The sequence below is a fragment of the Ziziphus jujuba genome, chromosome 1, assembly GCF_031755915.1.
Source record: "Ziziphus jujuba cultivar Dongzao chromosome 1, ASM3175591v1".
Classification (NCBI taxonomy): domain Eukaryota; kingdom Viridiplantae; phylum Streptophyta; class Magnoliopsida; order Rosales; family Rhamnaceae; genus Ziziphus; species Ziziphus jujuba.
This window is the reverse complement of record NC_083379.1, coordinates 16,544,520-16,570,111: the sequence shown is the minus strand read 5'-3', so window position 1 is coordinate 16,570,111 and position 25,592 is coordinate 16,544,520. Positions and strand designations below refer to the sequence as shown.

Below are 25,592 nucleotides of genomic sequence, written 5' to 3'. Positions count from 1 at the left end.
ATATTTTAATCATAAAATAATTTTTTTATATAAATTTTTTAAAAAAATATCAATTAAAAAACAAAATGGGGAAAACCGTCCCACCCCGCAAAATTTTCGATCCCGCCCCGTATCTAAAGAAATGGAGAAAATCATGGGGATGGGATGTAAAATTTGAAAACGGGAATAAAATTTTAAAAATCGATCCCATCCCACTCCATTGACATCCCTACTGTAGAGTATATAAATGATAAAGAGAATAAAAATATTAATTATTATTATCAGTAGAAAACATTGGGGAGTAGGTAGTTTTTAGTCTTTTTGAAATTTAAAAATAAAATAGAGTAGTTTTTATTTAATTTTGTGTAACAATTGTCGTGCTATTTGGTATTTTAGGCGGAATATAAAATACAAATATATATATATATATAATATAAAAATAAAAATAAAAAGCAAAAACCCTAAACCCAATCCAATACAAGAGCATCTTCAGCGAGAGTGCGTAGGGTTAGAATATGGGATTTTTGTCCTGAGAAAACAGAGAGATATGGCTTCCTCTGCAGCTCAAATCAGCTTCTGCAATACTGCACCTGCTTCCTTCAGGAAGCCCACTTTCAGACCCTCAACGACGGCGTTCTCGGGGCAAAGACTTTACAATACAACGCACTTTGGGAGTTCGCCAAGCTCGGCGTCCCTGAAGCTGAGTGGCAACAACTGCAATGGGTGGAGCATAGGACCCTTTGGTATGGCGAGCGAGAAAGTGACGGGAATCTATCTGGGCAACGCAAACTCGGCGTTTGGGGCAATCGGTATCAACTGCTCTCGCTCATCTTCCTTCCACTGCTTCGCTCAGAAAACAGCGCGGTCTGTTTCTGTCAACGCCCAATCGGACACGGCCCCAGCGGCTGGAGAGGAAAGAGTGGTCGTCTTGGTGATCGGTGGAGGAGGTAGAGAGCACGCGCTTTGCTACGCAATGAAGCGGTCCCCTTCTTGCGACGCTGTGTTTTGTGCGCCTGGAAATGCCGGAATCTCCAATGCAGGGGACGCCACGTGTATACCTGACCTAGACGTCTTCGATAGCTCCGCTGTCATTTCGTTTTGCCGGAAATGGGATGTAGGACTCGTCGTCGTGGGACCGGAGGCTCCTCTTGTTTCGGGTATTGTGAACGATTTGGTTAAGGCTGGAATCCCTGCTTTCGGACCCTCATCGGAGGCTTCTGCTTTGGAAGGTTCAAAGAATTTCATGAAGAGTCTGTGTGACAAGTATGGAATTCCTACTGCCAAGGTTGGTTGAAATCAATGTTTTGGTCCTTTTTGGTAAAAAATAGATAAAATATATATGCTTTGGTATGAATTGGGTTGTTTGATTTTATGCAGTATAAGACATTCACGGATGCTTCTAATGCAAAGCAATATATACAAGAGCAAGGGGCACCAATCGTTATTAAAGCAGATGGGTTGGCTGCTGGAAAAGGTGTTATTGTTGCTATGACACTGGAGGAGGCATATGAAGCTGTTGATTCAATGCTTGTAAAAGGGGTTTTTGGTTCTGCAGGTTTCCGTGTCATTGTTGAGGAATATCTGGAAGGTGAAGAAGCATCCTTTTTCGCGCTTGTGGATGGAGAGAATGCTATACCTCTACAATCCGCTCAGGACCATAAACGAGTTGGGGATGGTGATACTGGACCCAATACTGGTGGGATGGGGGCATACTCTCCTGCTCCCGTGTTGACTAAAGAACTTCAAGATTTGGTCATGAAATCTATAATTCTTCCCACTGTGAAAGGGATGTCAGCAGAGGGCTGCAAGTTTGTTGGGGTTTTGTATGCGGGGCTCATGATTCAGAAGAAGTCTGGCTTACCAAAGCTAATTGAGTACAATGTGCGGTTTGGAGATCCCGAGTGTCAGGTCTGTGAACTTTACTTTTGCATATGGATGCTTAATAGAAATTCATCCTATAACCTCTGGCAGTTGCAATTACAGCATACATGACAAATCGTATAATCGTTGCATTATTACTATATATCTAGAATTGATAGAGTTTGCTTCTTCGTTCAACTCTTTGCTGTTATAGTTTTTGTATTCAATAGGTCTATTTCGGATTTAGTCTCTTGAGAAATGTGGTGTTACCGGTTTTATTTTATTTTTTTATTTCCTGTTGGAAGGAATGAGTTGTGACATAAGTAGTTATCAAATAGCTGAGCATTGAATTACTTCCCACGATATATGTAAAGTGTTTCCTTGATGCCTTGTTATTCTTAGAAATTGAGAGTTTTTGTCTCCAAATATATATTGGTGTGCTCTATTCTGGTTTCTCCTTTTTCTATTGCATTATCAATGTGGTGTATGCTCTACGTTGTTGCATGGGTTTCCTTCCATTCATTTTCTCCCCTTTGCTATTTGCATCGTAAATTTTAGAGATTTGAAGATAAGTGTGGTTATAATATATGTTCTGTCGTTCTTTTGCATCCATTGCCCAAATCAATTTGGTCTGGTCATTCTTAATATAGCCCATAATGCAATCATACGCGACAAGATATCATATTACAAAAGTTTTGGTAAGGTTAGTTACATCTACTAGTGGTCATGTGGTGAGATCCAGTCCCCATGTGGTGGCCATACTTTTGGATGGTAAATATCTAATTAGAGAAATCTATGGGCTATATGTCACTTGGTAGAGATGCTGGTATCATGATAAAAATCTGAATTAACATGCTCGGTTAACTCTGTTGGAATCTTATGGTTATGCTATTATCAACCGACGCGCAAATACCATATGTTGGTGACATGTGTCAACTTTGGTAAAAACAAAGTATTTTTCATGTTGCAACATTAGTTGATCTTCTCCTGTTGTATGAATCAGGTATTGATGGTTCGCTTGGAGTGTGATCTGGCTCAAGTTCTGCTTGCAGCTTGTAGGGGAAGGCTAAGTGAGGTGTCACTAAACTGGTCCCCTGGCTCTGCTATGGTTGTGGTAATGGCAAGTAAAGGGTACCCAGGGTCTTATCAGGAAGGAAGTTTGATTCAGAACCTTGATGAAGCAGAGAACATTGCTCCATCTGTTAAGATATTTCATGCTGGAACAGCACAAGACTCAGAAGGCAACTACGTCGCTATTGGGGGACGTGTTCTTGGGGTTACTGCCAAGGGAAAAGATCTTCAAGAAGCACGGGACAGAGCATACCAAGCTGTTGAAGCAATCGATTGGTCAGGAGGGTTCTATAGACGAGATATTGGTTGGAGAGCACTTCCTGAGAAACAATTTGTAACAAAAGCATAAATTAAATGAGAGAAATGCAGATTTCAATTTAGAATAAAAAACTTCATACATGGTTAAAAGAGAGTTGATGTATAAATTTAACATCATTTATCGAAGGAAGAAGGAAATTTTTGGTTAATATATTCCTTTCTCTTTTACTTCCCCTCATTTTTACTCAGCTATGAAGAAACAGGCTGATTCTGTTGTTCACCAAGCATTAGAGCAGCTGAACAAGTTGGGAAACTAAGCAAATTCCCAGTGGAAGAGAAGGTTGTGGCAAGACTCGGAGGGCTGAAAGATTTGATTTCAGGCGGTTTTACCGAGCCAGAAAAGGATGGTGCGGCTGCCTTTAGTCAGATTTATGAAGCTTGGCCTGTGTGATACTGGGCCTCTACCTGGTGGTGAACCTGGATCTTCAAAAGTCACTGAGCAGAGACTTTTGATGTAGATTTTACTGAAATATCTACTTAAGTGGTCATTGGAGAATCCATGTAAGTTTTCTTTAAGCAGTAAATATTTACGGGTTAATTTTCTTTTAGTTACTTTTCTTAAATTTTTTATGGAGAAACAAAAGGGAATATATATATGTATATATATATCGAAGCATAGAGAATGAACAATATTGAGTGCCCCTCCCATGACCTGGTGTTGGAGACCAAAAGACATCGTTCAATTATTCACTTCTAATGGTTGGTGAATTTGACGTGATGATTCTTCACTTTTGCCTCTTGATTCCTGTGTTATGTTGTGTATAATATATACTCGCATTTATCACTTGAATATGTCATTTGGTTACTTTTTATGTCTGATTTGTAGGTTATTGTAGTCTGTAGGGGTAAAATGAAAACAAACTATACAGGCATTGGCTCAAATGATGTTGAGGAGGGAAGGGGGGCTTGATACTAAGTTATACCAAAAATCAGTGCCAGTCTTCAAGTTTGCAAGATTGATTATAATGGATGCATTTAAGTTTGAACGAATTTATTTATAATTGCTAATAAAGTTGATTTATCTTTTGAGCTAAAATCCAATTGGTGGATCAATATATTTTATGAAAGATTGAACTTTACAGAACTGCTAAAAATGTGCCTGAAATCGATCAGTATTGGCGATCAACAAATAAGATTCAGGAAAATATCCAGCAAAAAAACAATTTATTTTTTAAAAAAATCCTAGGAATATAAAAAAAATTGTATGTGCCTAATTAAGAAACCAGGCCCAAGATGCCTTACGAGGCATGAAATTAAGAGGCCCAAAATTTCCAACTTTACCTCTCATTTTTTGGGACCTGGGTCATGATGTCTTCAGTATCTCAACAGCTAAACACGATGCAACACTAATAGTAATCATTTATGCTTGAAATAAGCTTTTGCAAAGAGAAAAAATTAACAAATGCAACTCAGCCGGCCTTGGACCTTTCTTTTTTATTTTTAATTTTAGTTTTTTTTAATCTTTGGACACAGCCTTGGATTGGTTTACATAACCAAATAAACACGACTTAACATTTGTGGAATTCTTTAAGGTAATTATTAGATTATTTTTATAATACAAACAAATGCCTCGACAAATGAAAACAATCCTTTCCAAACATTCGTCATAAAAGTGTAGTACCTTCCCTCGCGATGACAAAAGTTAAAATAGAATTTTTATTACCAAAAAAAGTTAAAATGGAATTTGCCAATAACAACAACAAAAAGGCCTTTCCGGCGATCTTGTCGAAACCACACACCTGCGCACCCCAAAGAACATTGTAACAATCTCCAAATTCAACTATTAAAAATTTGAATAATGGCATTTAACACTATTGATCAAAACTAACGGGAAAGTAGCATGGTAATTGCTTGTTGATTCTAAAGAGCCTTTAGTCTCTCGAAGAACACCAAAAACAGAAACAGAGAAAGCAAGGCTTGTATGCATGGGAGCCCGAGGCGAAGGAAACTCTCGAAGGGGCTTCAAAATCTGCTGTGGTGTCACTATCATTTTCTTCATTATGATTTTGGTGGTTCTTGTTGTTTTATTCATCACAATCTTTAAGCTTAAAGAACCCAAAATTGTCACCCAGCCTGTTAGCCTACAAAACTTGGAGCTCCAAGTCTTTCCTGTGATAAGGCTAAATATATCACTTGGCATATTGATCACGGTGAACAATCCCAACTATGGCAGCTTTGCACACCAAGAGACCACATCACATGTCAAATATCATGGCCATGTCGTTGCTGAAGCAGAAATCGAAGAAGACACAATCCCGGCTCACCGGAAACATAATATAAGCACAACAGCAAAGATTTTTGCAGATGAACTTATATCTGATGAGAATTTCTTGGGTGACTATTTTAATGGGGTATTGAATTTTACTGCCTCAACAACTCTGCATGGGAAGGTGCACTTGCTCAAATTCTTCAAGTTGAAGGCCACCAGTTACAGCACTTGTAATATCTCTGTTTTTGTCCAATCTAAGAGCATTGATTCTAATTGCAAATCGACGGTCAGCATTTAAAATAGTTTTTCTATTTATTTTATAATTTTCTCTATATGCTTTAGGTACTAATTATTCATTTATTTTGCTAGGTCTGGTTTTAGAAGTTGTGGTTGTTTGTTGTCATAGAAATAAAGGAAGTCGTTGGGAGGGCTTTCAATTATCTTTATTATAGTAAACTTGATTAATTGATTCAAGTGTGGTGTAAAATTTATTTGAAGCACTTAACTTTCACGTCTTCCAACCAGATCGTCCACTTTTTCGATTGTGTTCGATGCAACTTCAATAAATAATACTGCCAAAAAGCATTACTGAAGACTAAAGGATATTAAGATATATATTTATTTGTAATATTAATATAAAACTTTCATACAGAAAGAAATTTAAATTCTAGTAGTTTACCAAAATATATTCTCAATTAATTCATTCCAGTTTGGTTCATGCATGATTGGCATGTATTGTACGATTTATGTGGTCAGGAAAGGTAGTAAATAAATATGCCATAATTAAAAGAGATCAAGAAGAAGAAGAAAAAATAATTGGGCAGTATAAAAAGGACACACTTTTAATAAATAAAATAAGGAGATGTAATAGATTGGAATTTATCAACAAGTAATATGGTGGGTGCATCCGTTGAAAACAAAGAAAATATCTTATTAATTCAATTAAATGCTGTGGAAAACGTAAATTTAAGGGAGAAAATTGTCATCAATAAATTGTCTGAAGCCCATGCTAGCTCCACCTAACTAATTCATGCCAGGATTTCACTCTTGTTGTGCTCACTTCTTGTTGCTAACAAATTGTAATTGTATATATGTACGATTGCTTCATTAATCTGTTTAGCTGAAAAGTTCGAGTTAAAAATTAATAATACGCGCCCAAGAATAGGAGTTTGAATTTAATTTTTTTTTTATTATTATTATTTTTTTTTTGGGGGGGGGGGGGGGGGGAACAAACTTAAAAGTAGGTAAAATGAAACCAATAACCCCAATTAGGCGCTGGTACTTAAGGATCGAAGTGCTCCACATCCCTTGTCACTACATTTTTTGTTTTCTTTTTGTTTGTTTCATATGGGTATCAGTTTAATAAATAAAGGAGAGTTTACAACACTTTATACTCTGATTTGGCTTCATTTCAATTGATGGGGTTTAGTTTTTTCTGAAAACACTCGAACACCACTGTTTTTTTTTTAGCTAGAATCCAGATTTCAAATTTACATTAGTGGTACACAATGATAAAATAGATAAAGGATTTAATTTTTTTTTCTTTTAATTAATTCTATTTTGTGGTTGATTTTTAAAATGTAGGATTAATTCCGAAACTTAGTAAAGACATGCAAAGCACATGATTAAAGTACACAGTTCTCTTCTTGCCCTCTTACGGTTCATGGAATCACTGGCCGAACATCTCTTCTTACTCGCTTATTTTATTTATTTATTTTTTAATTATTTTTGGTTGGCGAAAAGGTTGGGAAGGTAGACTGCGAGGTAGTGCATTATTTATTTAATTCTAAATTCCTATATGGTTAAATAAATTCGTTCCATATCTCACTAATTAAATAGAAAATGGGATATATTACATAAAATAAAAAAAATAAAAAAAAGGTTTCTTTCTTAGTTGGTCCGCATTTACTCCCAGATTTGGAAGAACATTTGAGCAACTTGCACTGCGCGCAAAGCCCCTATTAGAGATAATTTGCTAACAATTTGGAGTTTGGAGATTTATTTCCATAAGGGATCCATTATAACATAGTTGATTATCATTTTCTATAAAAGTTTGTTCTATTGGTATTTATATTAATTTTTAGCTGTGTTATCACTTGAATTACCCATTTTTCTTAAAAAAATTCAACTATTAAGAGTTGGATGATAATATATTTATATTATTTTAACAATTACAATTAGAAATTGGAGAGCGTTGATTGAAAGAAAGAGTTCTAAAGACTTGTATCAATTAAAATTGGGACAAATAAAAGGCTAATAAGGCGAATTAAAATCCAAAAAATATATATATTGTGGTGGCGAATTTATATAAGAACCTTAGAGAAATGTGGAAAGAGAAAAAGCCAATTTTAGAAAACCAATGAGTAAATAGAGATGGAATGTGGAAAGAGAAAAAGCCAATTTTAGAAAAACCAATGAGTAAATAGAGATGGGCTTTTTTATTTGGTGAAAAATAGAGATAGGCTTTGAGCAAGAGTAATGAGGGCAATAAATATGACAAAAAGATGCCGATATCAAAGTTTTTCCTTTTTTTTTTTTTTTTGGGTGGAAAAATGATCATCATCACATAGCTTTTGCTTATGGGAAGCCAGAGTCATAAAAAGATAGAAGTCCACGTAAATATTTTTTGTAAATTTTAATGAATGTAAATCGTTCCGATTTCTGAACCTGCAAGCATAACGTTGGCATTAAATATGGTACGTGTCAGAAAAGCTTGCGCTGCTCCAATGTGAGCCACACAAATCAATTAATTAATCCAAAACTTTTGGGTCCAGCGGTGACTATGAGAGAGAATATGAAGGCGAATGACGAGAGATATGTTAATGTGTTAAAAAATCATTATATAAATTATAAAATTTTAGACATGCAAACTAATATTGTACATGTCCTTTCAGGTTGGAAAACAAAAACGCATTCCCTAATATAAAATGATAACCTCAATTTCAATCACCCAACATTTGACTCCAGTTCTCCTTTTCATTTAGGTATAAAATTTAATTTAATTCTAGAAAGCGATCTTTTTATTCTTCCTTTTTTTTTTTTTTTTTATTTTGAACACCAATGATCTTAAATTCTTAAATACAAATTTTTTTTTTTGACAAATATATAAAAGGGGCTTTTTCTGTTTTCCACATCAACTTCTTAATGGCGGACGGTGCTGCAATATATACACCATCAATATTTAAAATGCTTTTATTATTTTTTTCCATGTTGCTATAATATTGATTTTTTTATTGATATTGTAGTAAATAGGGATTCAAAATTGGATACTGTCGAAAGGTCAGCTTTACCAAGGGGCTGTCCCTATAAAAATCATTATTGTTTGTAAAATTATAACTAAGACATATATTGTTTGTATATATATATATATATATATATATGTTGTTAATTTGAATATTATCAAGTCAATTTCAAATTCTAATAAAATTAAAGAAAAATATACACTGGCAATTTGACATTATAGTTGAATTTAGATGGAACTTAGCTTCAAAATAAAAAAGTTTGCAATAAAAATTGAAATATCAATATTGAAGGTGGATCTCCCTAATTTAACCACTGCATTTAATATGTGATTTTTTGTTTAGAGTTTCTCATGAGGTTACACATTTTAAGATTGCACATGCAGACCTATCATTGTCTATCAATATGGAGGGTGAACCTCTTCAATTTAGCCAACGCACTTAATATGAAATTTTTTGATATGAAATTTTTTATTTAGAGCTTCCTTTAGGTCACCCATATTAGGATTATTCTCACTTGAGCACATTTAACTTCAGAATTCTTTCGAACTCTGAAGCCAACTGCTCTAAAAATATCTAAGGTTATGAGAATGATTATTACATTTGAATCATTCACTATCTACTACACCTGGACGATATGGGATTGGACACCAGATAATTTGCCAATGCCTCGCACCTTCCCCCCCACACTGGTTGTCACAATCCACCCTTTTAGAGCTTAGCGTTTTTGCTAGCACACTTTTGACTAGGTATCGGCTCTGATACCATTTGTAACACCCCACCTCCATTGGCAGACCTGTCACTTTTTACTGATATTGTCCCTAATTTAGCCACTACACTTTGTATGAGTTCTTTGTTCAGTGCTTCCTAAAAGTTTATCCATCATAGGATTCCTCTCTCTTGAGCATGCTAAACTTTAGAATTCTAGAGTCAACCACTCTGAAAAAACCTTGGCATTATGAAAGTAACTATTATTATATTTAAATCATCTCCTGATCTACACCTGGATGATATGAGATTGGATAATCAGATAACCTGCTAGTGTCCCGTACTCGCCCATACTAATTGTCACAGTTAGGGATACTAACAATTTATACTAAAATGATATCGAGATGATATGGAATTTAACATAGCATCTAATTTAAGAATTCACATTATTGACATGTCACCACTAGTTTATTAACAAAATTATACATTCTTAATATTTTATTAAATATCTTATTAGATTTCTTTTAGAGGAAAAAAAAAAAAAAGCCATGAATAGTTATTGCTTTCGGGGATTCCTATCTCACAAATAGCCATAGCCGGAAGCTAAAGGCTTCGTTGTGTTGTTGCCACAGCTCCATCCACCAACCTCCTCTACACCTATAAGTTACATGCTTTAACCTTTTTTTTTTTTCTTCGTCACCGCAAGTAAGCCATATTTCTTTATTTTTTCCCTCCCTTCCCTTGTTGTTTTATCACTTTAGGTTATTGGATGAACCACCTAATTAATGTGCATAACTATCAGATCAACCAACCTATTCTCTTGCCAGATTTTAGAAGGAAATGATGTTCTTCAAATTGATTTTTTTTAATTATTATAATTTTGATGGGAATATGCGAGAACCAATTTCTTGCCCGTTGCCAAGAGTGCTTCATTTTCTTTTTCCTCCATCTGTTTCTCTCTGCAAACACTTTCTTTCTGAATCTTATTGTTTTAGGATTTTTTTTGAATTTTTTTCCATTTCTTGAAAATTTTATTTGTAAAAGAAAAAAAAAATTGTAAAGATAATGATGAGAAATCTGGTTATGGTTATGCTGTGTGTGACGGTTATTGCTCCCATTGTTCTTTACACCACCTGAGAGCGGGATCTAGAACAGTAGTGTGAGTGGGAGCCATGGTATTGAGTGGGAAGGGAATTTTAGCAATTTTTCTTACACGAGGAAATTTTAAATCTAAACCATACATGTTTATGATTTTGAATTCAATGATTATAATTTATAGCATATTTTTGAACTGTACCATTTTATTTCATATCTGTCCTAATCCTAATAGTTGAAAGACTCTCTCTCTCTCTTTATATATATATATATATATATATATTTATATATAAATTAGTTGTCACGTTATGATCAATTCTACGAGGAGTCTATAAGAGGAGTCTACCACTTTTTCTATGTTAAAGTATATATTTCAACAAAGCTCATAGAGTGGAAAGCCAAATAGGAAAAAATAATAATATATATATATATACAGAAAAAAAAAGATAATATAGCATTTTCTATTTAAAAAAAAAAACAGAAAATGATATAGTGAACTTCTTTTGATATCCTGTTACGGGTAAATTAGGAAATAAATATATTATTGTGTATATAGTAGAAAACATTTAAAAGATTACCGCCACGTATTATTTTCTTTCCCTGCTACTTGTTTTGATAAAGGGTAAAATAATTTTTTTTTATAAATCAACACTTATATGGAAGGCCATAATAAATTTAATACTAGTTAGCTTATATGTTAGAAAAGATAATTACATTTACAAGGGGAACTAATTTTAAACTGAAAAATAAACCTTAAACTGTAACGATTAAAAAATACTTTTTATTTAATTATGATATTTATTAATATCAATAGGGATTTATTCGAAATTTCCTTTTCAGAACTTTTCACATGAAATTAATTCGAAAATGAAAACTGGGTGGTACCATGGCACACAGAAAGGAACATAGAAATTATTATAGCTGTCAGCCAAAGCAGCGGGATTTTAAAAAGGGGAAATTGCTGGAAGCAAAGATACAGTGCCAGGTACCAGCGGGATGCTAGCAAGATAATTATAATCAGTAGGGCTAAAATAGGAAAAAGAAGAATTTCCTTTTACTTTTGTTTTGAAGATAGAAGGCATAAATCTTTTGCCAGTTAATTCTACATAGAAATGTCACCTAGTGGGGTAGTTTGAGTCGTTAAGCACTCACATCTTTCCCTACATTTCCCCTCCATATATGAGTCGGGTGAATGGGATTTGAGGTAGGTTTGTCTAAATATGTCACTGATTAGGTCATTTTCAAATGAATAAATATCTAAATCATAAATTACAAAACATTGTTTCTAATATACTGGACATATGAATTTTTTGGTAATTATTGGCAATAGGGAAAGGTAAGGAAATATGACACTTGCCAGTTCAGCTGCAATCTCAGCCGCCATTTGACATATGAATTAGATTTGAAAAAATTTCACATTGACACGTAATAGAATATGAATTCACATGATAATTTGTGGGTTTGAATTAATAATTTCATATTAATCCATATCAGTCTCATCCATAGAGTCCAATAAATTAAATTAATTGATTTTAATCGATAAAACATGATAATACATGATAAATCTATTAAAAATGGATATTTTTGTAATTGTATAAGTTTTATAATATTAAAAATACTTAATGTTAAATATGCATGGGTTTGCTCTTTTTTAGATTAATTTTTTAAAAATTTAAAAGTAAACAAATCTATTTACAAGATTTTTTTTTTTTAAAACAAACATTATTTTATCGTTTGAAAGCTAAGTCAAATTTGAATTTTTATACGAACACGACATACATGAATACGATTTAATATAACATGTTGCCAGATCTAATACGAATTGAAAATAAAATTTAATTTTCTTTAAATGATCCATCTTTACTTTCTTTCTTTTTTCTTTTTTTTTTTTTTTTTGGCTTCCTTCTCAATAGTGCATAAAGATTTATAACAATTTTTACTTAAAACAAAGATAAAGATCCTTTCCATATTAGTAGGACCAATTGCTTGCAGCAGTCAGTTTTGAAGTGGGTCAATATTGTTGAATTTGTACACAGGACATGTTTTATTCTTATAAAACCCGAGAAAAATAAAACGGGCTTATATACTCACTTGGTAACTCTAAGGTTCAAAAAATCGATATCGATAAAAATATGGAAAGTTTAAAATACCGAAATTTTCATGGAAATATTGAAAAATATCGAATATTGATAAAAAAGTTATAAAAATTATGGAAATTTGTTTTAAAAAGTAAAATTTTTTATTGAACTTTAAAATTAGCTTATTTAATCTATTGATTATTAAATTGATTATAAAACTTGCTAAAATATTGAATGGATGTTATATTCTTCTTAGTGAATTGATTTATAATATGCATTAATTACCATAAATGAATTATTATTATTAATAAAAATATATCAAAAAAATACATATATGATAAAATTATTTATTAACTAAAATATATAAAACGATTATTACAATTATATTATAGTTCATAAATGTCATCTTAATATTACATAGAATTTCTGGGTGGTTGAAAATTATCGGTTTCTTCCTTATTTTATTTTTATGATTTGAAATGTGAGTAGTTATGAAAAGATGTATCTCCCTGATAATTTTGCATATAATTATTAATATGCCAACCATATAGATCTTGCATTATTGGTTTACTATGTGCATAATTACTACTCTCTTATGGTTGAGTTTGAGATGGTACCCATGAGTTGCTACTTGATGACCTTCCATTCATATCCATTGAATAAGGATTATAAAAATGACTTCCAACCCTTATAGATCCAAAATTCGTAGAAATTGAATCTTCTTTTTGTTGTGACATCTTCATTATAGATTTTTCTTTACGTATATAGTATTTTCCAATAGTACCGAATTCTTGACCTGCATCTCTACTCCCATGATCTTCATCTTGTGTTGCTTGTGTGTAATATTGTTCACCAGTAAATGGGCTTAATCCAACTTCTTAACTTAGTGATTCTCTTTGGCCACTACCTCTTTTAACTTCTAATTCAGATAATTTATTAAAGTTATCTTCATCACCATTAGAGCTAGAGTGACTACTAAGAGTCTTAAATTGTGAATGTGTACTACCTGATGGAGCTGAAGCACTAGTATTTCTAGTTGGCTCTCTCAGAAGCCTTTGAAATTAATCACCACTACTAAAATTTACTTTTTCAGCAATCACTTTTTGAATATTTATTCCATTTTTTTCAGCTTCTTGAGCAATCTTTGGATTAGGATTCCCTTCATGATCATTTAAATGAATATCTCTAATCCATTGGTATATTTAATTACCCTCTTCATCATCATCTTCCATTATAGTTTCAAATATTAAGATTTTCAGGGTTCAAAAATATAATCCACAATTTTTGTATTTTTGCTTTATCGATATTCAATAAATAAGTAAAACTTATTAATGTTATTCAATTCAATTAATTCTATTTTGTTTATATCACTAAATGTCTAAAAAGCCATTAAAAGGTAAAAAAATTATCAATGAAGTTAATTTGATAAAAATTTTTACTAAATATCAATAATATTTATAAGCTTTTTTAAAAAAATTAAAAAAATATCGGATATTTTCTAAATTTCAGTGGAAATTTTATGGAAATTTTGAAAATTTTCATAGAAATTATAGATTTTTTAACTAAATCATTAAGGATTTGATGTAGATATTTTATGGAAATTTACATGGAAAATTTGCCGAAATTTCGAAAATTTCAATGGATAGTGGATATTATGGAAATTCTATCCATTTCCATATCGAACTTAAATTTTATTTTGACCTTTTCAAAAAATGAAAATATCAAAGAAATATCGGATATTTTAAACCTTGACTCCATCAATCATATTCAACCAGCTAGCTTCTTTATATAGACATATATATATATATATATATAAATTTTGACTTGCAATATATACAACAATAATATGGTATTATGAAAAAGGATATGAGGGTCAACATTGTAGTTGAAGTCAAAGCGAAACTACAAAATGATATATTTATTTTTAACTCATATATATTAAATAAAATTATTTTAACTCATATATATAATCATATATACATAGACAATATACAATATTATCTGAAGATTAAATAAAAAAATTTAGGATTTAAAGAAAATGATACGTTGATAACACAAAAGAAAATTGGCAATTAAAATTTTCCAAAATAATTGAATGGTCATTTTATTTTTAACATTTGGGTTAGTTTTGTTTCCAAATGCTTGTTTTAGTCAAATTAGGATTATATGGTCAGTTTATTTATATTTATTTTTCAATTTTAACCGTGAATTGTCAATTTAATAGATGATATCTATCCATTTTATCAATAAAATTTTTTATAACATAATTAAATTCAAACAAAACAATGTAAATAAATATTTTCACATCTAACAAAATTAAAATCACTTTTCATTTCATTTATTGATTAGTATCAATTTTTCATTAAAAACACTAAATTATCTTAATAAAAATATTATTAACTTATTAGATAATATCTTACCCTATTAATTTCCTTTGGTCTTTATCCTTACCTTATTTAGGGGGCCAAAATATCCATTTTAAATACATTAAGTAAGAAAATATTAAGAAGATATACATTAAATAAAAAAATTTCAAAATCTTAAGGGATCATGGCCCCTCAATCTAATACGTAGCTATGCCTTTATTCATAGTCGTCAAATCTACATGATTTATGTGATATTATAGTTATGAATAATTGTTGTTGATAGTATCTCATCATAAATCTCTTATCACGTCAAAACTAGACTTAAATCAGGTTTTTAACGTCAAAACTAATATCAGGACTTCTTTTTTCAGCTTTTAGATCATATCAAAGGGATAAGATTTAAAATTATATTTATTAATTATTGAGTTTCTTCAAGGTTCACTTTTCTTAAAGAAGATTTTAGTATGTCACTAAATTAATATTTTACCATTTTTGAATTTAATTTCTAATTTTGGATGTCATCCAAAGACTAATATATATATATATATATATCTATAGCAATTGTACAAGGCTTAATATAGTATTACTGTAGTTTCTAAGAAAATCAATTTTAGCTGTGCTATAGAAGTAATCGGTTAAGTATTTAGTAAATTGTTATTTCATAATTGCTATATGATTCAAAATTAGTAATTGAGTTTTTGGTAAATAATTTAATTTAATTGTTGCTACGGTATATAACAACTAAAAAAATACATTATTCATTATCATTTGTTGTAGCATTATATTTTTACTACTATAACATATATTATTAAATATTTAACACAATATTTTTTTTTTCACAATTATAGTAAATGTTGAAAAAAAAACTACAGTAAATGAAAATAATAAAGAATAAAAAATATTGATCATAAGGTTGTTTAATAAAATATCAATAAATCTAGTATGAATATGATATCAACTTTTTAATAAAAGTTAAAATTTATATTTTAATTATGAAGAATTAGAGAAACTAATATCAAAATCTCAAAAGTTAGTTTTTTGCTGCTTCATAAAAACAACTGCAAGAGAATATAAACTCTTCTAAAATCAGAATTTTAAATTTTACTAAGTACTTATAGTGACTTTAGATTATTTGATAACAAGTTTTTAAGCTCCAAAATTAATCCCAAACGAAGACTAAGTGGGAATAAAAAGTTAGATGCACATTCATAATTTTCCAATAAAAGTAAGATAACATTTTCTTAATTTTTCCAATAGTTATGGTTGTTTATTAAACTAGGTGATGTTATTGTATTTTGCTTACTCTCCCATTAATTGATGTTGCTTTAATAGGTTTGTCCCGCACATATGTGGTTCTAAATGGATGTAATATTACTTTTTTTAGCATAAAAAGTGCTAATAAAAAGTTATAATTTCTAACCTTATGTTTTGTAATATCATTTATTTTTTATGGTTAAAAAGTTAGAATTCTAATGTCTTTTATGTAGTTTATCAAGTTTTTTTTTTTTTTGTTTTTTTTGCCCTCGCGGGGCGCCGGGGCCTGGAGGGGGTATTGATCTGTATTTGAATGGATGATTTTTATTTATTTATTTATTTATTTTTTGGGTTCACCTTTTCAATTCTTCCATACAGATTTCCTTTTTTAATTGAAAAGAAAGGGAATGAAGTTGACCTCCTTAACTTATAGATGACACTTTAGATGTACTTGTTTCAAGTTGCTAGCTACAAGATCTTTTTATCTAATTTATAGAGCAATTCATATGGGCAGGTTTGGGTAGAATAGAATTACATCAATGTTGACGTTCTTGGTTAATCATATTGCACATGTCCACCAATATATAAGTATACGCAAACATTCACATGCATAGTTATATAGCTGCTTATTGGCTATATAGATGGTACGACTTTTAGTATATATATACACTTATAGTCGGGCAGAGTAAGAAATAAAATTTTAATACTATTGTATATTTTACTACTAATGTTATTATTTGCTTCAACATCAAATTGTATATCTTTTTTTTTTTTTTTTGGTAATTATCAAATTATATATTTTTGATTGTTAATCTCTTAGAGAAACAAAACAAAATAAAAGAAGATTATATTCATCAAATATTATTTTTTGTTAATTTAAATATCTTAATTTTCTTCTATAAATTTCTTCATTAATTAACATTTTAGATTTTGTTGTGTGATGTCATGATAGGACCCGCCCCGGCGAAACCTTCCCAGGATCTCTCGTGGGGTCTCGCTTGGTGAAGTCCCATTAGACACCTAGAGGATATCTAATGGAATTCCACTTGAAACGTAAACAACGAACACAAACAATATCAATAATACCTCAAATCTATAAATATAAAATAAATCCACAACAGCATAAGTCTACAATTGGCCTATAATACCATAGGCCATAATTACACACATAAGTAATATGGTCTCTATTGAGTTCAAAACATATATCAGAGCATTTTAAGAGTACTAACAAAGTTTAAAAGTACAAATAAGTAATGAACGAGTCCGCAAAGATAAAAGTAAGATAAGAAAAGATAAATACTGCTGCTGTCGGAGAAGAACGAAGTGATAACTGAGTACAAGGTAGACTGCTGTTAACTTCCTGGACCTAGGAGAATGAATTTAAAACAAATAAAACGTGAGATAAAGAAATCTTAGTGAATGGCACAGTATAATAGGAAAATAATAATTTATTTTCATAAAAATATTTCTCGCAAGACCTCTCGTTCCACTCGTTTGAAAAGTTTTCAGTTTAAAAATCATTTCACAAAACCCGAAGTTGTGCCCCAATTTAATATCATAAAACCAATGCTAAAAAATATAAAGTGAACGATCATTGTAATATTATAAAATATCTTAATCAAGACATAAATATTGAGTATAAAATATTATAAACACAATTCCACAAAATAAATATGAAAGCGCAGTAATAACTACAATATTTGAAAACCAGCAATATACTCAAACGTATATAATGTACCATACGATATACCAATCTGTAAACCGTGGGATACACCCATCTCACGACCTTCAATATACGAAACGTGTCATGGAAATAATAAACCGTCTGGACATACCCAACCTCACGGTCCGTGGCAATAATAAACCATTAGGTGAAACCAACCTTATAGCACTGTGGCAATAATAAATTGTCGAATAAGCCGACCTCACGGTCCGTGGTAATAATAAACCATTGGATGAAACCAACTTCACGGTACCGTAGTAATAATAAACCGTCGAATAACCCCGATCTCACGATCCGTGGCAATAATAAATCGTTGAGTAAAACCAACCTCACGGCACCGTGGCAATACTAAACCGTCGGTTAAACTCGATCTCACAGTCCGTGGCAATAACAAACTGTTAGATGAAACCAACCTCACGTTACCATGGCAAACCCAGTGCGCTGTAATATAATGCTAAACCGAAACTCTAGTATTATATGGTACATCAAATAACCCACATAGTATCCTTAAAACAATCTTGTAAGATCATATATATTTTTCCAAACGATACTGTATCATAAATCATAATTTAATATTTAAATTTTATCGCTTATATAAATATTCCAAAATTTTCAAAACATCAGTTCATGCGAAAATCAGAAATACTACAATGAAATATATTCACCATAAACCGATTTTAAGCACCTAAAAATTTATAAAATATTTGAACATGCTTAAAATCATATAAAATTTCAATCTGTTTCTCAAATCAATTATTTTCCAAAATAATTTAAAATCTCAATTCAAATACCAGAATATATAATTAACATAATCCACAAGTTCACTATGAACTCATCAAAATTAAAAATCAGTAAAAATCTTATTAAAATCCGCATAAAATGATAACTAAAGCAGATATTATATATGCATAAAGCAATCCTTTCAATCAATTTGTATATACGTAAAATGTCCAACCACACACATGTATTATTCTATATACCCAAAATATTTTAAAAATAATAACCACTCACAATAGTGCAGATGCTCACTCCTGCTCCCTTGTAGGATCGTCTCTAGGCTCAACTCGAGTGCCTGTAATATAATAAAACATTCCTCAGGCTTCAAATAACTAAACTAAAGACACTCGTATAACTCAAATGTCTTAAATTAACTTTTAGTACTACAAAATTATATAAAATTGGACACCAGACAGTTTAATTATACCACGTGTCCTTAGGATCCGGTATCCAAAATTGGAGTTTTTCACCCGAAGCCTAATCGTTCAAAATTGAACCTCCAAATAGGTCCTAATAATATCTAATTTCATTAATTCAACTCTAATTTTAACCAATTTGATCAATATTGTCCAAACACAGCCCCAATTTATCTGATAATTAACTAATTGACCCAAAAATGGAAAAATTATCAAAAGACCTCCAAAATTCACAAAATTTATATCCATGGAAAGCCCAAGAGACAAGGAACCTAGCAATATGCTCACCTCAGTCAAAGATTCCTCCGGTGGCTGGAAAACACAGTTGAAGCATCGGCTAAACTTCATGTCGTATCTCTCAAATGGTGAGGATCTGGGCAAAAGAACCACGGAAATGTGTTCAAAGGGTCCACAAATGGTGGGAAAGGTCTATGGGTTGGCTTGAAATGGCCGAAAAATGCAAAAATCCAACGACCCACCTCGTCGACCGCCGTCGCATTCGTCGGCCAGATCCCGGTGCGTCCAGCCGCCGTTCACCGTGAACTTTCACGGCCAAGCTCCCCTCAACGTGGTCATCCTCCCTGACTAGCGCATGTAATAGCTTGGTGGCCGGAATGGGTAAAGATGGCGGTGATCCGGTTTGCCGTTAAACGGGTCGAAATGATCCAGTTCAGACCCACGGATTTGGAGGAAGAATTTATCAGATTTTGGAAATGAAATGGACATTCTAGGCTTTGGTTTCCTATTTGGCACACTTATTGAGGCTTATATAGGGCCTTGGATAACTAACAGATAAAAATTGGGGACTGGTTTGGACACTGATATAGAACTTATGCTTAAAATTTCTCAGAACCATAACTTTTCATCCGTAACTTAGAATTTGGCATGCCGCCAGTCTATGAACTCGTATCGACGAGATCTACACAATGGTACATCAGTCAAACAAAAAATATTGGCCATTGAAAAGGTCAACTTGGATCCACATATTGTTCACTTGGTCAAACTCGATCAAACTTAGTCAACTTGGTCAAACCTGTTGAAACATGTATATTTCTTGGTACGGGGTATTACATGTCATGTCTACCCAAACTAACGATGATAATCATACCTGCAATGAGATAAGTTGGATTAGGATATTGTGAGCAATAATAATACTTCACTAAACGGAAGCCAGTTTCATATAGGTTTATTTTGTTCCGATATGATAATATATGTTAATTTTTAAGAAACTGGTAAATATGAAATTCTCCTCATAAAAGAGAGATTTTGGGATGTAATGGAAACTTGTGAATGTTCAACATTATCAATACTTTGTGTACGTGAGTAGCACATAACCACCCATGGTATATAATTAAAGACGAGTAAAGATTGGAGATTCCTTCTGGATGACCTTAAATCATTTTATTTTATATAATTAAATCATTGTTTTCCATGAAAAAGAAAAGACATTTCTTTTATCAAAATAGTATTCAACAAAATACCCAAAAAAAAAAAAAAAAAAAACGGTGTTCAACAATGCCGTAAGTACTAATTATATGTATGCATATATAAACGGGATGACGTTATATATAATATATTTTTTTATTTTTTTAATATTTCTCACATTAAAATCTGTCCAATAAAACCTTAAGAACTATTGGTTTTTAATTTTTTTTCAAGAGCTGAGAATTAAATATGCATTTGAAATTTATATGAATTTTGATAATACTCATTTTGATTTTCGAAGGTTTTAATATTTTAATATACTCATATAAGCCCAAATACATTATTAAATGAATCCTTAAAACAATTTAAAGACCAATAATAGAGGCCTTAATAGAAAATCCATCAAGATCTTCTAATGGGAGATTGATTGTGTATATATACAAATAGTCCCCTATAAGGTTGACCTGTTAATTCCATCATGAGTACTTCATTTTATAGTTTTTAAATTGCTTCAAAGGTTAAAAATTAATTGCACATTTAAGATATTTTCTATTTATATAGGATTTGCTTTTTCCATATAGAATTTTAACATGTCACAACTAACTTTTCCCAAGGCTTGTTCGATTTGAAATAAAAGTTTTTAGGTACATCATTCTTCTAACTAACTTCTTGGTGGATCTCGTGCTTTTTGTTTGTTTGTTTGTTTTTTTTTTAAGCACTTTTCAAAGTGAATTTGAAGGAAGGCTCATGTTTTTTTATTCTTCTGTTTGAATTATACAGTCATAAAAGCAATAACCAACTCTTCCTTTTATAGATCTAATTATAAGTCTTTGTTAAAGCCTTTCTTTTATCTTTCTTATTTTAGAATGAAAGGAGTTTCTTATTCACTTTGGTGAAGCATTTGCTCTTTTTAAGCAATGTAAAATGGCCTCCCCTTTCTCAATATCTTTATCTCGTTAAATATTTTATGGATTTTATGGTTTTTATTATCTTTTATGTTTGAAAATTCAATCGCATACTACATTTGCTTTTGTTTTTCAATATTATGTTCTATGCAATGCAAATTATTTTCACTATTGAGGTAGTAATCTTCCTTTTCTTTAGTAGTAGACTCCTATATGGCAGTGTGAGATTGATGAGTTAGGTTCGAATTGAGGTTGAGGTGGATAGGTAGACTTCTTCATCTGAAAAGAACCAAAGTCACAAGAAACAACCTGATGGTTAGGAGAATAGATGCCTAAATCCATATTTAACCACTAACTGAATTAAAATTCAAACTCTCAGTACCGATTCAATGGGGTTTCCAAGGTGGGGCTATTTTGGGTGCTAAGGGCCTCGAGAGTGGTCCTGCCATTTTGTAAATCTTAGCTCTTACATTCATAGTACTTCCTATATATAAATATACACACTCTCATACCAGGTCAACTTAATCGTTTTATTATTATATCTTCTTTTATTGAATTTTAAATCTTCCCACAAATTAGATATAACTCAATAGCATAAAAGGAAAAAATAATCACTTTTAATAGAAATTTTGAAATTATGATCATATCCATCAACGGTGTTCTAATTCGAGAGAAAGAAAAATAGAAATAAGCATATATATTAAATTAATCCATTAGAGCATACTAAAAAAAAAAATGATTCAAAAGACAAATAAAACAATAAATAAGAGTCTCAGAAGAAAGCAGAAAAGAGACAATATGTCAGCAGCAGAAAAGTTTGAGCTGGTCCTAATTGCTTCATATTAGATGACTTGGAAGTTTTCATTTGAAAATTTTTGAATATAAACACATTGATTTGCATCAGTCTTCTTGTATCCTTAACTCACCATAAAAGAGTTAAACTTCTTGTACCACTGCTTAAGTGTTTAGTTAAGTCCATACAAGCTTTTCTTTAGCTTGAAAATTAGGTTCTTTTTCTCTGAAACTTCAAAACCTTCTGGTTGCTCCATATAAATCACCTCATATAGATCACCATGAAAAGATACTGTTTTCGCATCCATTTGTTCAAGTTTTAGGTCTAAACAGGCTATAGACGGACAGTAACTTGTATTGAAGTCATCTTCATCATTTGTGAGAAAATCTCATCAAAGTCAATTCCTTTCTCCTGAAGGAAATCTTTGACAACCAATTGAGCATTATGCTTCACCACCTATTTGCTGCGATCTTTCTTGAGCTTGAACATCCATTCATTCTTTAGTGCTTTCTTTCCTTTTGGAAGCTTAACTAATATATAAGTATGGTTCTTTTGTAAAGATTGTATATCATCTTGCATTGCATGCAGCTATTTTTCTCTGCCTTGATGGGAATTAGCTTCTTGGAAACTCTTTGGCCCCCCTCTTCAGTAAGCAGAATGTATTGAGATTCTAGATATTTCTTTGAAGGAATACGGCATCATTCAGATCTTTGGACAAGTGTACTATCATTTGACTGCTATGATGGTCCTGCAGCTTCTTGTGTTTGAGTCTCTCCCTACTCAATATCCTTTTTTCTCACCTGTTCCACTTCTAGTAATTCTCTATACACTTCATCATCATTTGTGGCAGTTTCTACTGGTGTTGGATCAGAAACAAAATCATAGGCACTAGTACTAGAAAATTTCAATGGCCTTTCAATATCTTTTATAGTTTAGTTTTCATGGAATACTACATTCCTATTTCTATTATCCTTTTTATCTTTAGATCCCATAATCTATATTTGAATTCCTTATCTCCTTATCCAATGAAGATGCGTGGAGTAGTTTTTACATCAAGTTTCTATCTAAGCTCCTTGGATACAAGTGCGAAGGCTAAACATCCAAATACTCTTAAATGAGAATATGAGAGATTCTTATTACTACATTTTCTCTGAAATTTCAAAATTAAATGGTATTGGTGGTAATCTATTAATCAAACATTTGGTGGCACGAATAACTTCTCCCCAAAATGGCTTTGGCAGCTTAGCCATATTGATTGTACTTCTAATATTTTCCATAATTGTCCAATTCATTCTCCAGGCTACATCGTTACATTAGGGGGTGTAAAGGACCACCGTCTCTTGCTGAATATCATATTCTCTACAGGAGGCATCAAACTCTATGGAAGTATATACATATTTACTTTCTGAGCGAAAATATTTTAACTGCTTTCCTGTCTCACACTCTACCATGGTATGGAACTTGTTGAAGTGATATAAAACTTCATCATAGAAGCATTATATATAAAGGTTAGAAAATATTTGTTGCCACCTAAAGATTCTACCTCCAAAAGAAAGGGGATTTAAATGAGACTCTATGTTGCTTACCATACAAACAATTATTATAAGGATCTAGTACAGCATCTTTGAAAATAATGATAAGCTTATTTTTTGTTAAGGTAGACAATCATTTATTACTCATGTGTCCTAGTCTCTGGTGCCACAAATTTTAAGATACCTCTTCTTTTGTACTATTGAGGCTATTTACATAAATTTTCACATGAGTCTTATAAAGTGTTCTACAATTATGTCCTCGAGCGACTACCATAGCACATTTTGTCATTTTCCATGTGCTATTGTAATAGTAATTACGAAAACCTTCCTTGTTAAAAGCTATTCTTGAGGGCAGATTGAGCCAAAGATTTGGAACATGTCGAATATCCTTCAAAATATTTATATGTGCAATGTTGGTCTTTATCTGAACATCACCAGTTCCTACAATCTTAGTGAAACTGTTATTTCCCATCTTTACTGTGCCCAAGTTTCCTGCTTTGTATGTTTTGAAAAACTCTATGTACGGAGTAATATGGTGGGATGCTACAGTATCAACTACACACTCGACTTTATGGTTTTAAATGTGAAGGCATGTTTCTTTATATGTGGAACAATATGCCATTTCCCCTCATAATGACTAAAGTTCACCATCCTGCTTCGGCTGATTGCTTTTCTACTGCTGGTCTCACAACATCTTCCTACAATACTTCTTTGAGTAACCTTCTCTGCAATAATAATGACACTTATATGTTGGTCTCCTCTCATCTAAGGATCGCAATAATAATGACACTTATATGTTGGTCTCCTCTCATCTATAGATCTATTTTGCTCTGGCTCTTGCGTCTTCTCCTATCTTGACTATTTTCTAGTTGTCTCCACCGTTTCTCTATAACAAAGGTATGTGATTGACGTTGCCAATGTCCTTTCTCCTAGCCTCCTAATTAAATAGGACATCCATTACCGTAGTCATAATAAGTTTGCCGTCATGAGTTGAATTGATAAGAAAGACTGCCAATATCTCTTAGCTATCTAGAAGAAAGTTAAGAAGTAGAAGTGTTTGTTTCTCACCCCCTAGTTGTAACTACATCACGGATAACTGATTTACCAAGTTCTAAATATACTGGTGTGCTCAGCTATAGAAGTTTCATTCTTCAACTTCAAATTCACAAAACATCTCCTCAACAAGGCTTTATTCCGAGAATCCTCCAACTTCTTCCAGACAGTGTATGTGTATATTTTCTATGTAATATGATGGAAGACACTATGATCGATCCAGTATTGGATTTGACCCATCGTTTTTCTATTCAGCTTCTTCCATTCTTCTTCTTTGGTGGTATTCGAATTCCTTCCTTTGGCATCCAAGGGGTCAAATAAATCTTGGTAATTTAGGAGATTTTCTATTCGAGGTCTCCAAAATGAATAGTTACTGGCAGTAAGTTTAATTATTGCTCTAGGATATGATTCCTCCATAAAAATCTTGCTTTACAATAGCTTTATATATATATATATATATAAATTGGTACCAATGTGTTCGAAACATCAAAAACATTAGATTTGACTCTTCTCGAGTATAAATTAAAATCTCAAACAATTTGAGGACAAAGTGCAATTTCTAAAAGTTTTACACTAAACTATAAATACTAAAAGTTCTGAGAAAACCTGCAAATACCATAACTATAGGGTATTTTTGAAATTTTTGAAAAAATTGGGACGTTGCTGATGTGGCAGATGATGTGGTAGACCTGCTTAGGTGTCACCACGTGGTAGATGAGCTGGCTGCTAATGTGGCTCAACTTGGCTCGCTGCTCGGCTCAGTGGCGCACAAGAGGCACATGGGAAGTTGA

General features: G+C 31.9%; 2 protein-coding genes across 2 annotated transcripts; both read left to right on the top strand.

The window, feature by feature from the left end:
- The first annotated feature begins 428 nt into the window (after positions 1 to 428).
- Positions 429 to 3,379, top strand: LOC107419459 (phosphoribosylamine--glycine ligase). Its single transcript, XM_016028209.4, has 3 exons — positions 429 to 1,264; positions 1,357 to 1,887; positions 2,843 to 3,379. The coding sequence occupies exons 1-3, from the start codon at positions 527 to 529 to the stop codon at positions 3,257 to 3,259; spliced, it is 1,686 nt and encodes a 561-aa protein (XP_015883695.3). The 5' UTR covers positions 429 to 526; the 3' UTR covers positions 3,260 to 3,379.
- Positions 3,380 to 5,153: 1,774 nt separating this feature from the next.
- LOC107419350 (uncharacterized) lies at positions 5,154 to 25,592 on the top strand. The gene is made up of 2 exons (XM_016028112.4): positions 5,154 to 5,667; positions 25,477 to 25,592. Exons 1-2 carry the CDS (start codon positions 5,154 to 5,156, stop codon positions 25,590 to 25,592), a joined length of 630 nt encoding a protein of 209 aa, XP_015883598.3.